This window comes from Canis lupus, chromosome 18 (genome assembly GCF_048164855.1).
Source record: "Canis lupus baileyi chromosome 18, mCanLup2.hap1, whole genome shotgun sequence".
Lineage (NCBI taxonomy): Eukaryota > Metazoa > Chordata > Mammalia > Carnivora > Canidae > Canis > Canis lupus.
In genome coordinates, this window is record NC_132855.1 from 47,281,075 (window position 1) to 47,296,649 (window position 15,575).

Sequence of the window (15,575 nt, forward strand, 5' to 3'; positions counted from 1 at the left end):
TACATACTTAAAAATATTTCTCTTTCATTAATTTTCAAAAAAAGATGAACAGCTACACCTCAGAAACTGCCAAACACACTGAAGACTTGCAGAACATTTTCACCTGGCTTTTTTTACAGGTGCTGCTAGAAAGGAAAGTTTAACTCGTGTTAACTACAGAATGGGTGAGGTCGGAGGTTGTTTTATCAACTGTATTAGATGCAATGGCAAAGAAAATTTCCCTTATCTACTCAAGACCCATGGAAACAATTGGGTATATATATATTTTTTTTCCCCCCCAAACTCTAAAGAAATGTTTATTAATACCCAGGGATATGACCGTTTATAACAGATGACTGATCCCTTAGGATATATATTTAGTAACACCATGAGCAGAGGCCAGACTTTTGCATTAACTTCAGTAACACAAGCTTCTTTAAGCCAAACACATCACATACCACTATAATTGCTGTTTGACTTACTTTGCATGAAATTCTATGTGTAGGGGTTTTATTAACACATTCGCACTGAAGTGGGAGGCAGGGAAGCAATAGATTTTCCTTAGATCGCTCATGAAATTGTTGTGGTGGTGACATAGTATAAAGGACGCATCCACTAGAAAAGCAGGATAAGCCTCCAAAGTCACCAGACAAGCTGGCCCCGCTTAGATGTGTGTATATACATATACATATACATATATATACACACACATAAATATATATACACACATATATATTATGTGCATATATGTATATATATACACATCTGTATATTTCCACGGATATGGAGCTTTATGTGGACATGCAGAGACATGACTCTATGAAATGTTAAGAGTCCCCAGTGATTCAGCCGTTATGCGTTTCTCTCCTGGCTCTTCTAAGGAGCAACAGCAAGGAGGACATTCCTCCTGGAACTCCAACCTGTTTCGTAACTCGCCTTGCAATCAGCATTCGGGCGAGCGGGCCGGACAGGCGGAACCCCGAGGCCGATTGGCTGGCGCAGGAGCACCAGGGTGTGGACGGCGCGCCCCCGCCTCGCTCCCCGGGACGCAGGAAACCCGGGCGCCTGCGAGCAGCGGCTCCTCCTGGCTCCAAGGAGCCCAGGCCGTTGTTCGTGCCCTCCGGGTCTTTAAAGTCTGACTCTCCTCTTCCCAAATTCCCTTCTCGGTGGAGGTTGCGAAGGAAAGCCCGAGGTAGGGCGCGCGATGCTGAGGGCTCGATGGGGACAAGTTCGCAGGAAGGGTCGGGTCCCCAGTCTCCCGCGCTTGGTCCCCGGGGGAGAAGGGCTTCGGAGAGGAGGGAGGGGGCGAGTCTTCTCGGCAAGTCCTCCGGGGCAGTGGGGTGAGAACTAGAGTCCCCCGGGGGGCTCGTGGAGCGCCCAGCTCGGTTTTCAGCGCTCGCCGCGCGCGTTGAGCTTTGCTGTCCGGAGCGCGGAGAGCCGCGCGGCAGGTGCCCGAGCAGGTGCCCGAGCAGGTGCCCGGGGCAAGCATCAGCGCCCGAGAGGAGCCGGGGCCAGAGCCGCAGAGGCGGCGGGCGAAGTCCGGGATGCCCAGCCGCCCTCCGGCTGGCCGTGTGGACTGTCACTTCCGCCCCCCGCGGGTCACCCATCTCATCGATGGCCTCTGTTTTATCCTCAGGTGACGATGGATCCTGAAGGAGGCCGTAAGGGGAGTGCAGAGAAGAACTTCTGGAAAATGGGCAAAAAAAGGTAGCCAGTTTCTTTCACTTTCATACCTTACATGGCTTGCGAAATTGGGGAGATGGATTTCTAGTCTCCAGCTCTGAAATAAATGAAGACATGACATTTTTAACCTCGAATGCAAGCGGTTCTTCTGCAGAGGTTCACTGGCTGAGTTGAGGACAGCGTTTACATCTTCCCACGGCCTGGCCTTCGTGCTGCTTCCTCAGCCTTCCTGCCCCCTGCGCGCCCCGTGCTCACATCCTTTTCTGTGGTTTATGAGCTTTCTGCTTTATAAGCGATGTTGATCGCCCACGTACCCGAACATGTGCTGCTTGTGCTCCGCTCCGTGGTCTGGTCTCTAGCTTCTGGCCACATAAACATTGCGTGTCTGTGGCATTGGCAGATGGGACAGAAGGCCAAAACCACATTTAAGTGTTAATGTTGGTTTTTTTTTTAAAGGCCAATACAAACTGACCCTTGTAGAAGAAATTCTCAAGGAGAAGACGGCAGTACCAAAGAAGCTACTAGCATTGTGTGAAATTATTGGTAATGGAACCACACAGGGAATTTTTAAGTACATTTTAATCATGGTACAGTGTCTATACGGGGAATTTTAAACTTTGCTCAATAGGTTCATTGTTAGTTGCACATTGTAATAAAAATTATAAGATAAGTTAGTAAATATATTAATATTAGAAACCATGTTTTTCACTATAAAAGAAAAATGCAGATATGGACATCACGTGGGTTTTTAAAAATAATGTTAAATTTTAACTGACTTCAATAGGACCTCATGATTTTTAAAATAGTTTACTTTCTCTCTACCGAAGGGGACAGTAGGAATGAGTACACTTATTGCCAGATCTTGGTTTATGAATACCATTCCTCACTAAATGGAATCTGTACTCCATGGAGAAATGGCTAATTACAACTATGGATATTGGGGATGGCGCGGGGGAGATACAAAATGAGCCTGGACCATCCTGTTGTTCAAAGAGAATTGTCAAAAAGAACACAGGAGCTGACTTCACTATGCTTGATTGTGGAATACTGTATACAGTATAGTCCCTGAATCTTTAATAAAATTCTGAAACGAAGAAGAAAACTGAAGAGGTGGGAGAGGTAGTGAGAATAAAGGAATATTCTTCACAGAAAAATGCCAGTTATCATATTGGAATCTGCATTGTTATAATTGATTCAGGCAAGGATTATTATGGATCTCAAACCACTCAGGCAAAAGTTCTAAGAATTATCCCAAATTTTTACTAATTGGAAAAAAGAAAGTGGGAATTTTCAGTGGAGAGATTTTTGCAGTTAACAATCATAACCAAGTGATGAGACCTGGCACCACTCATGGTGGAGTCTTGTGTTTGTGATATGACACCACCTGGGAAGTATGTTTGCAAAAACATTTAGTCGGAATCCCATCAAGCTTCTAGACTAATGCTGTCCAATAGAGATATAATGTGAACCACATTTGTAATTGTTAATTTTCTAGTAGCAACCTTAAAAAAAAAAGTGAGAAGAAACCAGTGATTAATTAATTTTGAAAGTATATCGTAAAGAACCCAGTATATCTAAAATATTATTTCTATATGTGATCAGAATTGTTAATGACACAGTTTACGTTCTCATTTTTATGCTAAGTCCTCAAATCTGCTCTGTATTTTATACTTCCTGCACATCTCAGCTTGAACTTATTTTGAAACTGACATTGATCCAAGATGCGGAATTTTCTACAAGATATCTTGTTACTACAAAAAGTCAGTGTGGGTGGAGGGGGCAGAAAAACTTCTGGATTTAGAAGAGACTTAAGAGACAAAACCATCTGATATAATGTGTGAACCTTGATTACATCTGAGTTCAAAATCAAAAAAGGAAAAATCTGTAGAAAATGTTCTTGGGAAATTTGAATGTAGATTGGATATTAGTTGATATAAAAATTGCTTTTAATTTTCTGAAATGTGAAAATGGTAGGAAAATACTTGAACTGCCATGATGTTTGCAACTGACTTTCAAATGCCTCAGCAAAATATTAACAATGATAATGTATACTTACTTCTATAGATAAAGAGCATATGGTAAAAATGTTAACAGTTATTGAATCTAGGTGAATTTTGTGTGGGTAGGCATTATAAGTATTTCAATTTTTCTATTTGAAAGTTTTCATAATGAAAATTTTCATATACACAAAAAGAAAAAAAGACTTCATGGAGTGGAAGGAAGATATTGCTCTTTATTTTTACACTTTTTTTGGATACCTTAAGGAGCTACATCCTTAATACATGAACACTTAGCGATATTGGAGTAAAAAGTACTGAGGGTATGTGGAAATAAATAGTGAAGAAGTATGTTGCAGTCCACACATACCTTCATTTTATTATTGGTTTTTATGCATACAGCTTTTTTTTTTTTTTAGCTTTTTTTTTTTTAAACAAAAATTGTTTTTTTGGCAAGTAATTTTTTTTTGGCAAGTAATTCTTATTAAACTGTGCTCATCATCACTGATTTTAATCTGTTCTTAGTACAACTATAGATTTCTTTCCTAGTCTTATTGAGAAATAATTGACAACACTATATAAGTTTAAGGTACTCAGCATAATGGTGTGACCTACATATATTGTGAAATTATTATCATATTATGTTTAGCTAACATCTATCATCTTATACACATGCAATAAAAAAAAGCAAATTTTTTTTCTGCTTGTGATGAGAACTCAGGATGTACTCTAAACACATTTCATATGTATCATACAGCACTGTTAACTGTATGCATCATGTATGTTACACCCCTGGCACTGACTCCCTTATCTTTGTACCTTTGGATCAAGTTCCTCCAGTCTCCACCTCCCTCTCAGCCTGTGATAAGCACAAACCTCATCTCCTTTTCTGAGTTTTTTTTTTTTTTTTTTTTAACAACTAAAAGTTCAAAACTGGAATTATAAAGAAACATGTGGCTTTGCTAATATCTATAATGCTTGGATGATAGTATCATGTGGGATATATGTATTTCTAGAGGTCTGATAAGCGACTTGACTTTTGTAAATCCTGTGTTTCAAGCCGATAGGGATAAATTAATGATCTAGTAGGGATGAAAGATCAGTATAGAAATGCATTTCTGTATAATGCAATATCTCAGAAGTCTGAGGTTGCACTGAATAAATAGCTTAGTGTTCAGGGGATAGACTTTTCCATTTAAACTTGGCTTTGTTCCAGCTGTGTGACCTTGGACAAGTTCGTGAACTCTCTTCACCTGCAGTTTTCTCAGCTCTGACAGAAGGACAAAAACGTGCCTGCCTTGCAGAGATTGAGATAAGATTAAATAAGGTTGTGTATGGGAAGTGTTTACGTAGGCGCATTTGGAATGTTATAAGTCTTCCAGAGTAGGAGCAGTTTTAGAGAATGAAAAAATAAATAAAAGGCTTCGAGCTAAAATTCAATTATATGTGATTGTGTTTTCCCTCTAATCCTGGTTCCAGAAATACTGAAACCAGGCTTTACTGGGAATAGGGTGGGGCTATCTCTGAAGTTATGTTTGTGTATTTTGTGTGTTTTCATGTCCATCTAACATTATTTTAAAGCCAAAAATTGGATAAGCTGTGGATTTTTTTTTAGAAGTCTCTTCAATTCTTTGACCTTGCGCAGCGTAAAAAACAAAGATAAATTTACTTTTGAACTTGAAAATCTGTATAAAAATGATGTGATTCTTACTTGGAATAGTCTTACATATGTACATATGAAAATAAAGATGCCGAGTCTGCTTTTGGTCTGTTTGCTTTCATGCTGTAGATGGCAGTTACACAGAGTGGAAAACAGCTTATAGTTAGAGTCATTTGAATCTGGGCTCAAAATAATAATTAGCTGCCTTCTTCCTGAGGACAGCTTTATGACGGTTTACAGACCATCTTTTTTGATCATAGCTTTTCTAGATTGAATTTATTGCTGTAATGGTACATTTAGGGCTCCAGACATCCTTTCAGAATTAGATTGGATTATAGAGAATGATTTAATTACTTTTCTTCTGAGGTTAGTTTATGCTCAGCATCTGATTGCCGTTACTCTCCATTTGTAGAGAGAATGATTAAGAATAATACATAGGTAATACATAGAATATCAACTGCTAGAATTGCTTAGATGATAATTAAGAGAATTGACTCTGGAGAACATGAATGATTTTCTAATTACAGGTCTTCCTTAGCTTACGATGGGGTTATTTCCCCATAACTCCATCGTGAATTAAAAATATCATAAGTTGAAAATGCCTTTAATACACGTAGCCTACTGAACATCATAGTTTAACATAGACTACCTTAAACATGCTCAGAACATTTACATTAGCCTGTAGTTGGGCAAAATCATCTATCGCAAAGCCTATTTTATAATAAAGTATTGAATATCTCATGTAATTTATTGAATACCCTACTGAAAAATAGAATGGTTGTATGGGTACAGAATGGTTTTAAGTGTATGGGTTGTTTACTCTTGTGATTGCATGGCTGACTGGGAGCTATAGATTACTGCTGCTGCCCAGCATCACTAGAGAGTACTGTACTGCATGTTGCTAGCCCAGGGAAGACCTCCAAATTCCATACTGGAAGCACGGTTGCTATTGAATGAATAACACTTTATTACCATCCTGAAGACAGACCATTATAAATCGGGGACCGACTGTAGAATAAAAACAGGAAGCTCTTTTTTTAAGCATTATTGTTAATAATTACAAAAGTTGTATGTCTGTGTATTCATCATAGAAAATTAAGAAATACCAAAGGCACAAAAAAGAAAATATTTTGATAGAAATCTCAGTACTTAGTGATAACCATATATACAGATTTCTAAGATAAAAACATTTTTAAACTTATAAATGGAGTCACACTGTTAACGTATATTTTTGCAGAGTAATATAGAAATGTTTCTTTGTCCTATTTGTTATTAAATATAGGATCTATGTTAATTTTGTCATTTATAAATTTACATTTTTTAAAAAGTTTTGTGTAATCCTGTTGCTGTCTTTCAGTAAAAAAAAAGAGAAGAAAGAAAAGAAACCAACTGTCAGCACGTTTGCAATGGTGAGTCTGAATTTATTCAGTGTTCAGAATGCTTTGGAAATTTGACTTCTTCTTACCTAGAAAAGAGATATTTCATCTGGTATAATATTTTCACAGAAAGTATATTACTGAAGAGGTAAAACAAATAGGTTTAATTTAGCTTGTTTTCAGCAGAATGCTGATCATAATTTGCCATGTATATTGAGCCTCAACAGCCACTCTTCTTGGCCTAGATTTCCATAGTCTGCTAATTATTTATGTGGCCAGTGGTCTGTTATCTATTCACTTCTTCCAGTGATGGTCTCAGCCATCTGGATAGAGGAAACCAGATAGAGTAATGTTCTTACAGGACACAAAGTTCCTTGTCATCAGTGGCTCTCAAATTCTGGCAGATTTGAGGTCAAAGTCTCAGGCACCCAAAAAGCAGAAGTTAGCAATGCATTATTTATTACTATGGAACTTAGTACATGTAATTATTCCTCTGTTTTGAGTAACTGATAATCTCAAATTTGAAAAACATTTTATAATTCTTTATCTCATTTGCTGGTTGCTTGGTAGTTGCTTAGAAGTTTTTCTTCAATCAGACTTGGAATAAGAGGGATTTTATAGGTGTGACTGGTTTCTAGTGTCTATCTACCTGGGTCCTCCTTTTTTTCTTTCCTAAGAATCTAGAACACTCTTGTACCAATTAAGTCTGGCAGTGAGTGCATACTTTATAATTCAGTCATAACACATCAGATAGTTTTTAAATGTCGGTTGTGGGGGAGGGATAGGCTATCTTCTAAAATTGATATTAGCAAATTGAATATAAAAATAGTAACAGGCAGGAAAAAAAAATAGTCCCCTAACTGGGGACTCTGTGGTTATCTTCCATGATCATCTTGTTGCACTAAAGTTGCTCTGGTTATGGTTTCTTTCACTTTTTGTCCTGTCTCTCCTCTCTTTGGAATGATTTGGGGATGAGACTAAATACATTCTGAGAATAGGTCATTCTCAGAAAGACTACCCAGATGGGTGCACCTGAGTGGCTCAGTCATTTGAGTATCTGACTCTTGATTTCGGCTCAGGTCATAGTCTCAGGGTACGTCATGTGATTGAGCTCCACGTCAGACTCCCTACTCAGTGTGGAGTCCGGGATTCTCTCTCTCCCTCTCCCTCTGCCCTTCCCCCCGTTCATGTGTGCTCGCTATTTCTCTCTATCTCTCTAAAATAAATATTTAATAAAAAAGACTACTCAGGTGATCAAGGGACAGTTTTTGTTTTTCTTATTTATTAAAAGAAGCTTTTATGTTAAAGTAGTGTTTATTTACAAGATTTAATTTCAGTTTTGTCATTTTGAGACCAAAATATTTCTGTCTTTTGCAGTTTGGTTTTTATTACTTGTAGCTTAAATTTTTTTTTAAAGTCTTATTTAGAAAATTTAATATATGGGATTGCCTGGGTGGCTCAGCGGTTGAGCATCTGGCTTCAGTTCAGGGTGCGATCCTGGAGTTCTGGGATCAAGTCCTGGATCCGGTTCCTGGCATGGAGCCTGCTTTTCCCCACTGCTTATGTCTCTGTGCCTCTCTCTCTGTGTCTCTCATGAATAAATAAATAAAATCTTAAAAAAAAAGAAAAATTGACATTTAATAGACAGAAGTAATATCAGTACAATTTAAGCCACAAAAGAATAAAAATCTGGAGTTTAAATGTGAGGGAGTAATAATACATACATAAAGCATGTGTTGTTCTGAGTACTCTATACCAAAGTCATTTAATTGTTACAACTCCCTTTGAGGTAGATACTTTTATTATTCTAATTTTATGGATAAAGAAACTGAGGCCAGACATATTAGCTTGCCCACTTGATAGGCAACAGGGCCAGGATTCAAACCTGTAAAGGTTTGAATCTAAATCACAGTGCTCAGGATGGCATAGAAGGAATATATTCTAAGCCTTTTGATGAAGAGCTGTACTATTTATGTGGCTTTTCCTCATGTCTTTTTCCTGAGGAGTTGACATAGAAAGCTGAACTGAACTCATATGTGAAGACTATAGACATGAGGACATATTCAGGACAGTTAACACTATAGTACGATGTTGTCAGGTAAGACAAAAACTCGTGTGTTAGGGCTCACCACGAACACCAGGTTTGATGAGTCACTAGGAGGACTCCCAGGACTCAGCATATTGTCATACTCTTGATATTCATGGCTAAGCTTTATTACAGCAAAAGGAAAATCAACAAAGCAAAATCAACAAGGGAAAAAGGAAAAAGGCAGGCAGAGGTCCAGGAGAAACCAGACATAACCTCCCAGAGTCTTTGCCCAGTGGAATCACACTTAACTCTTCCCAGCAATAAATTGTGACAATTCTGAAATGCTATCAGATAAGCTCATTAGAAACTCAGTACCCGAAATTTGTACTGAGGGCTGATTATGTGGGCATGGCATACACCAGAATTCCAGACTCCTAGAAGGAAGGCAGTATTCAGCAAAAGCACATTATACAAAGTATAATTTGTACTTTTATCAATTAAGTGTTGTTAACCCACCCCAAGTCCAAGTTCTAGGTGCCCACCAAGGGCCAATCTTGAACATAGATCTTGTGAAATAGCAAGTCTCAGGCTTACAACGTTAACTTATTTCTACTATGAGACTTCTTAGCAGTCTTGAAAAAGTGATGAAAAACATAAGTGATATTCAGGATTTCTACGAGCATTTTAAAAAATATCAGATCTTATTTTAACAGAACAAGAAACATAAAAGTAAAATAAACTCTATGGGAAATAAGTATAGGAAAAATACAAGTGAGGCTGCAGTTCCTACACAAAGTACTCCTGAAGGATTACCCACTCTTACTAGGAACATGCTGCAGATTCAACTCTGAGCATTTTACTTCACCTATCTTGTTGAAAAATTAATTTTTTCATCAGACTCCCTGCAAGGAGCCTGCTTCTCCCTCTATGTCTCTGCCTCTCTCTCTGTGTCTCTTATGAATAAATAAATAAAATCTTTAAAAATAAAATTTAAAGGAAAATTAATTTCTTTCAAAATAGATAATAGCTATTATCTATCTAGTACTTCTTCTGTGCCGGGTACTTGTTAAACACAGTGATCCAATGACATAGGAGCTTGTGTTGTTCTTACACTAAATGATGAAACAGGAGAAGTTAAGCAATGCATTCAAAGTCACAGATTTACGTAGCTAGTAAGGGGGCAGGCCCAGGATTTGCCACAGACTACTTCCTCCAGAAGAAGATTTTATTCATTTATTTGAGGCAGAGACAGAAAGGGGGAGAGAGAGAGAGAAAGAGAAGGAGCAGGGGGAGGGGCAGAGGGAGAAGGAGAAGCAGACCCCCTGCTGAGCCGGGAGCCCTATACAGGGCTGGATCCCAGGACCCTGGGACCATGACCTGAGCTGAAGGCAGACCTTTCACCGACTGAGCCACCCGGGCACCCCTCCAGAGCTAAAGCTTCTAACAACTTGAATCATTTATGGTAGTTTATGATCGATCAGTTAAGCTTTTATCTGTCTGGAATCAAAGTTCTTTTTTGATGCTATTATCTTCTGGCCACCTGGTCATTCTAGGATCATTAAAGATTTTACCACCAGGTTCAGTGTCTCCCTTTCCACACCAGAATTCTTACTATCTTGGGTAGCTTTTATGATGTTTTGGATAATGGCTCCCTGACCTTCACAGGTGCAGTAATCTGTTTCTTCTATGCCCCAGCCATCTGCTTGTATACTCACATCCTGAATTTTATTGTTATTTGAAACTGTTATTAAAATTGTTATTTGAAAGTGACCAGTTGAAGCAGCAGCTTCAAGTAGTCAGCCATCTCCTTTCTTTTCAATCTGCTCACTATTCTCTCTGGATATTTGGCCCACTGACCCATCCCTTGCCCACCAGCCACTTCTCTTGCCCAAACTATAAACACCCTTTCACCTGTCATCTGTTACATAAAGGCCAAGCAAAATCACTGTCTGCTTCCTTGGTGCCTGAACTTCTTCACCTGATTGTTGCTGTAATACCCCCCACCCCTACCCCACGGCCAAACAGGGTGTATTTCCAGCTGAAATCCTACTCTTCTTCTCACTGTGTCAAACCTCTACTCCTTTCATATTTCCCATTTCTCTCCTTCTCTCTTTGGTGGATGAGCTCTCCTTTTATTTCACAAACAGAATGGAAGCCACCTGACAAAAGTTCATCCTGCCCATTCTACAAGCCTATCTCTACCTGGATCAGATCCCTCCTCCTTCCCTCTGAATGTAACAGAGGAAGAATCTGGTTCTTAAAATTAATCATTCATTAGACACTTGGATGTCTCAGTCGGTTAGCATTCCATCTTCTGATTTCAGCTCAGGTCATGATCTCAGGGTCATAAGATCAAGTCCCATGTTAGCCTTCTGCACTGAGTGTGGAGCCTGCTTAAAATTCTCTCTCTCCCTCTTCCTCTGCCCCTACCCAGCCCACACATGTGCTCTCTCACACTCTCTCTTAAAAAAAAAAAATGTAATTCACTCATTTACCTTGACTCTCACATCCTCTGCCTTCTCAAGGACCTTATGTTACTACTATTATTATCCTTTCTCTTTTGTATCTATGGTCTCTCCCTCTCTACTGGGTCTTTCCCATTGACATCTACATGTGAAGTGTCTTCAGTTTCAGTAACACCATCCTTCAAACCACCCCTCTCTCTTGCTGGCTTCACACACAGGAGCTGCCTTTACTTGTCTCAATTTTACTTTCTATTCCACTTCTTAACATATTATAACTTGGCTTGTTTCCACCACTCATCAAATTCAGCAGACATATCTTGATTCCATCTTGACTTTTAAGTAGTGCTTGACACGGTCTATCATACTCTTTCTTCCCTTTGCTTCCATGATGCTATAGTATGCTGATGTGGGTCTTATCTTTTAAAAAAAATTTTCTTTAAAGATTTTATTTTCATTAGAGCATGAGCAGGGGGAGGGGCAGACGGAGAGAGAGAAACAGACTCCCCACTGAGTGGGGAGTCCAACATGGGGCTCAGTCCCAGGATCTCCAGATGATGACCTGAGCAAAAGTCAGATACTTTTTTTTTTAAGATTTTATTTATTTATTCTTGAGAGACACACAGAGAGAGGCAGAGACACAGACAGAGGGAGAAGCAGGCTCCTTGCAGAAAGCCTGATGTGGGACTCGATCCCTGAACTGGGATCACACCCTGAGCCAAAAGCAGATGCTCAACCACCAAGCCACCCAAGCATCCCAAAAGTCAGATACTTAACTGACTGAGGCACCCAGGTGCCCCTCTCTTGTCTCTTTTGTTCTTTTTTTTTTTTTTGTATATTTTTTTATTGGAGTTTGATTTGCCAACATATAGTATAACACCCAGTGCTCATCCCATCAAGTGCCCCCCAATCTCTTCCATTCTTTTGTCATCTTTGTGAAGTTAGAGTTCCTTAACCCCTTATCCCAGTACTCAGTGACGGTGTTGGCATTTTTATACTTTCACACAGAAATTTCCAAATTGTCTTCATGCAAAATTTCTTTCTCATTTGAGTACTCTGTGTCCAGATCATCATGTGACTGAGTCCTTCCTGTCATTGAGGTCTCAGCTCAGATGTTGTCTTCTCAGAGAGACAGTCCCTAACCAGCCAGTCTAAGCCAGCTGACCCTGCTGGTCATTGTGGTCTAAGCTCTATGAGGGAAGCAGTTTTTGTATGTTTGTTTCACTAGATACTCCTAGTGCCTAGAATAGGTACTTAGATATTGAGTGAATGTTGAATACATTGATTCCCACTTTTACTATTTGCATCCTCTATGAGGATAGGTAGCTTGTCTTTTTCACTGTTGTTTCTAGTACCTAGAACCAAACCTGACCTTTATTAGTTTCTTAACAAATATATTTTGAGGGATCCCTGGGTGACGCAGCGGTTTAGCGCCTGCCTTTGGCCCAGGGCGTGATCCTGGAGACCTGGGTTCGAATCCCACGTCGGACTCCCGGTGCATGGAGCCTGCTTCTCCCTCTGCCTGTGTTCTGCCTCTCTCTCTCTCTCTCTCTCTGTGTGACTATCATAAATAAATAAAAATTAAAATATATATATATATTTTGAATGTTGAATGAATGAAAAAAATTAATGTGTTCACTGACTTTCTTCTCCAACCCAGGGACCATGGTACAGTCAGGTTAACTAACAAGCCTACTGAATATTACCTAAATCACCCTCCTTTGTGTGTTGGCCTTCCTTCTCTGTGGCTCTGTTTCACCCCTTCTCTTTTCCTTATCAATATCTAGCCAAACATTTTCCATTTTATTGTATTTAAAGGGTTCCATTTATAATTAGTTTAAGCCTCTGTCTTATATTTCACCTGATGTGTCACAAGTTTTGTTTGTCTCCTTCACTGTGAGCTACTGAGAAGTCTTAGGAATTTTTACATTTCCTAAACCTGTAACAGCACCTGCTTATGTTCCATATTACTATATTGTATACTTAATTAAAGTTTAAGTCCCATTTTCATCCTCACAACTGGTTTGTGAGACTTGCTGCACACGTGAATATTTTCCTCATTTTATAAATGTAGAAACTGAGGCATTATTAAGAGATTATTTTCCCCCACACTCCCCTTTCTAGTAAGTGATAGAGCTAGGGCATTTCACTGAGCTTTTGTGTTACTTAGCCTTATGTTACCAATTTTCCTCAAGTTTTCTTACCACTTTGTCTCCAGAAATCAATCTTGCCTACTGTCACAACTAAACATGAGGTTTTGAACTCTGTCAGCTTTGTCCCTGTTCTTGGAAACTTGTTTGTATTCGTGCCTACTCCTAGCTCATTCCTTCTAGTTTAAGGTGAAGCAGGCATGTTGATGGCTCAGTGGAAAAGCAGAACAGTAAATTTATGCTCATATACTCGTTGTCTATATCTAACAATCATTAGCATTTTGCCTCACATTTCATCTGAAATTGTAGATTTTGTGATGTTCCATACCTAACTGCCTGACATCTCAAAAGTTTTCCTGTACTTTTTCTTATAAAACGTAATATAATGATCATATTTAACAAATACTAATTCCTTAAAATTATGTAATGTCCAGTTTATATTCAAATATTTGCAATTATCTCAAAAAAGAAATGTATTTTACAATTGATTTGTTCAAAACAGGGTCTAGTCAGTGACAACATTTAAATAGTATATCTTGTGGTCTAGAAACTTTCTCTTTCAAAATGACATTGACATGCTCAAAATACTATACTATTTGTCCTGTAGAATGCCTCATCTTCTAGACTCTTTTCATTGTTTCCTTATGGCATCATTTCACTTGTTCTTCCATGGCTTACATTTTTAATATACTAAAAGTTACTTATAAATACATTCACATTAAATATTTTGTGGTAAGAAGATTGCATAGAGGATGCGTGTACTTCACATCTCATCACATCTGGAAACATCAAATGTCAAGAGTATTTTACTTTTTTACATGCTAAATTTGATCACTCAGTTAAGGTGATGGCAGATTGGACATTTCCTTTGTAGAAGGATCTCTACCTACCCTCACTAGGAATTATCTTGGGGTACCATGGGATATCTTGTTTCACCCATTAGGTATATCATCCACCAATGATCCCTTTCCTCAGGTTCTTGAAGTATTTGTTTCCTTTATTCTGTAGGATGTTGCCCATTTCAATTTCCTTCCTGTATTTTCACCAATAATCTCTGTGAGTGATGTACCTATAGACATGTGTAAGACTTCATTAAGTAGTCTACCCTTGATGTTGCATCCTTGTCTGGTGTCATTTTCTTGTTTTTTGTTTTGCCCCAAGATCATCAAAAGGACAGTCAACGTGCTGTCTCACTTGCTTCATTTTCACATTATTCTTAATCCCAGTCACTCTTTTTCTCTTCATAGATGATCTTATCCAGCTCCCGTGACTTCTGCTCTTTATGCTAGTATCACAAAACTGTATTATAACTGAATTCGCTCCACATGCTTCTTGGATAGCACTTCTAGGATAAGCAGTCAAATGGCACAAAAGAGGTTTCTCTGTGTCCCTTCCCTTCAAACTCTTGCCTCTTGTGGTTTGCCTTAGCTCAGCAAATGGTACTTCTTTGTCAATCAGCTTTATATTACTGCTTCTATACCTCATACCCCAGTCTTCTCTGAGCATACTGCTCTGCCTGCTGGCTTTTTTTTTTTTTTTTTGGTTGAAATGCCTTTCCTTCTTGCTTCTAAACACATGCCAAATATTCAAAGCTGGAAGAAAGCAAAACCTTCTCTATGAAGCTTTTCCACAAAGAAGGAAATGACCATTTGCTCAGTTTTATGTCTACTTTGTACACCATACTGTCTTAACATGCAGAATATAGATTGCATATATTTTTTTGCTTTGCCTTCCTCCTTCTCTTCAAGGACTTTGAGGACAGGATGTAAACGTTTGGTATTTATCTGGCTTTTATTAGTTATTGGGTAGGTATTGAATAAACACTTACATTCATGGCCTGCTGGGTTTTGTTATGGCCAGTGATTAGTTTAGGAGGTAAAATATCCTGTGGGAGTAGTGATGAGAGAAATCCTTGTATATCAACTATTTTCTCTTCTTATAGTGAGGAATTTGATATTTTGTCCACTTTAAAGGAGTCTCTAAGAGAGAATAAATGGCTTCTGCCAGTCTCTTCCACCTTATTTGTGTTTTTTTAAGGGGGTGGATGAATGCTTAGTTAAGACAAAGTAAATAATGGCAAAATTTAGCCTGTGTTTCAATGAAATATGAAAAAAAATGCCAAAAGAACATAGTTTCCCAGTTTTAATTTGTAAAGAGGAGGATGCTATAGATTATATGTCATTAACTCAAACTTAAGCTTACTTGATTTCATTTTTAAGAGCTAGAAATATTTATTTTT

General features: G+C 38.6%; 1 protein-coding gene across 1 annotated transcript in view; it reads left to right on the top strand.

Annotated features, from left to right (window-relative positions):
- The first annotated feature begins 994 nt into the window (after positions 1 to 994).
- Positions 995 to 15,575, top strand: part of ABCB1 (ATP binding cassette subfamily B member 1) — a 97,998-nt gene continuing 83,417 nt past the window's right edge. The window contains exons 1-3 of the mRNA XM_072784285.1: positions 995 to 1,171; positions 1,616 to 1,686; positions 6,677 to 6,728. Coding sequence (XP_072640386.1) covers positions 1,622 to 1,686; positions 6,677 to 6,728 — 117 coding nt within the window. The 5' untranslated portion in view covers positions 995 to 1,171; positions 1,616 to 1,621. The remainder of the gene's footprint in view (positions 1,172 to 1,615; positions 1,687 to 6,676; positions 6,729 to 15,575) is intronic.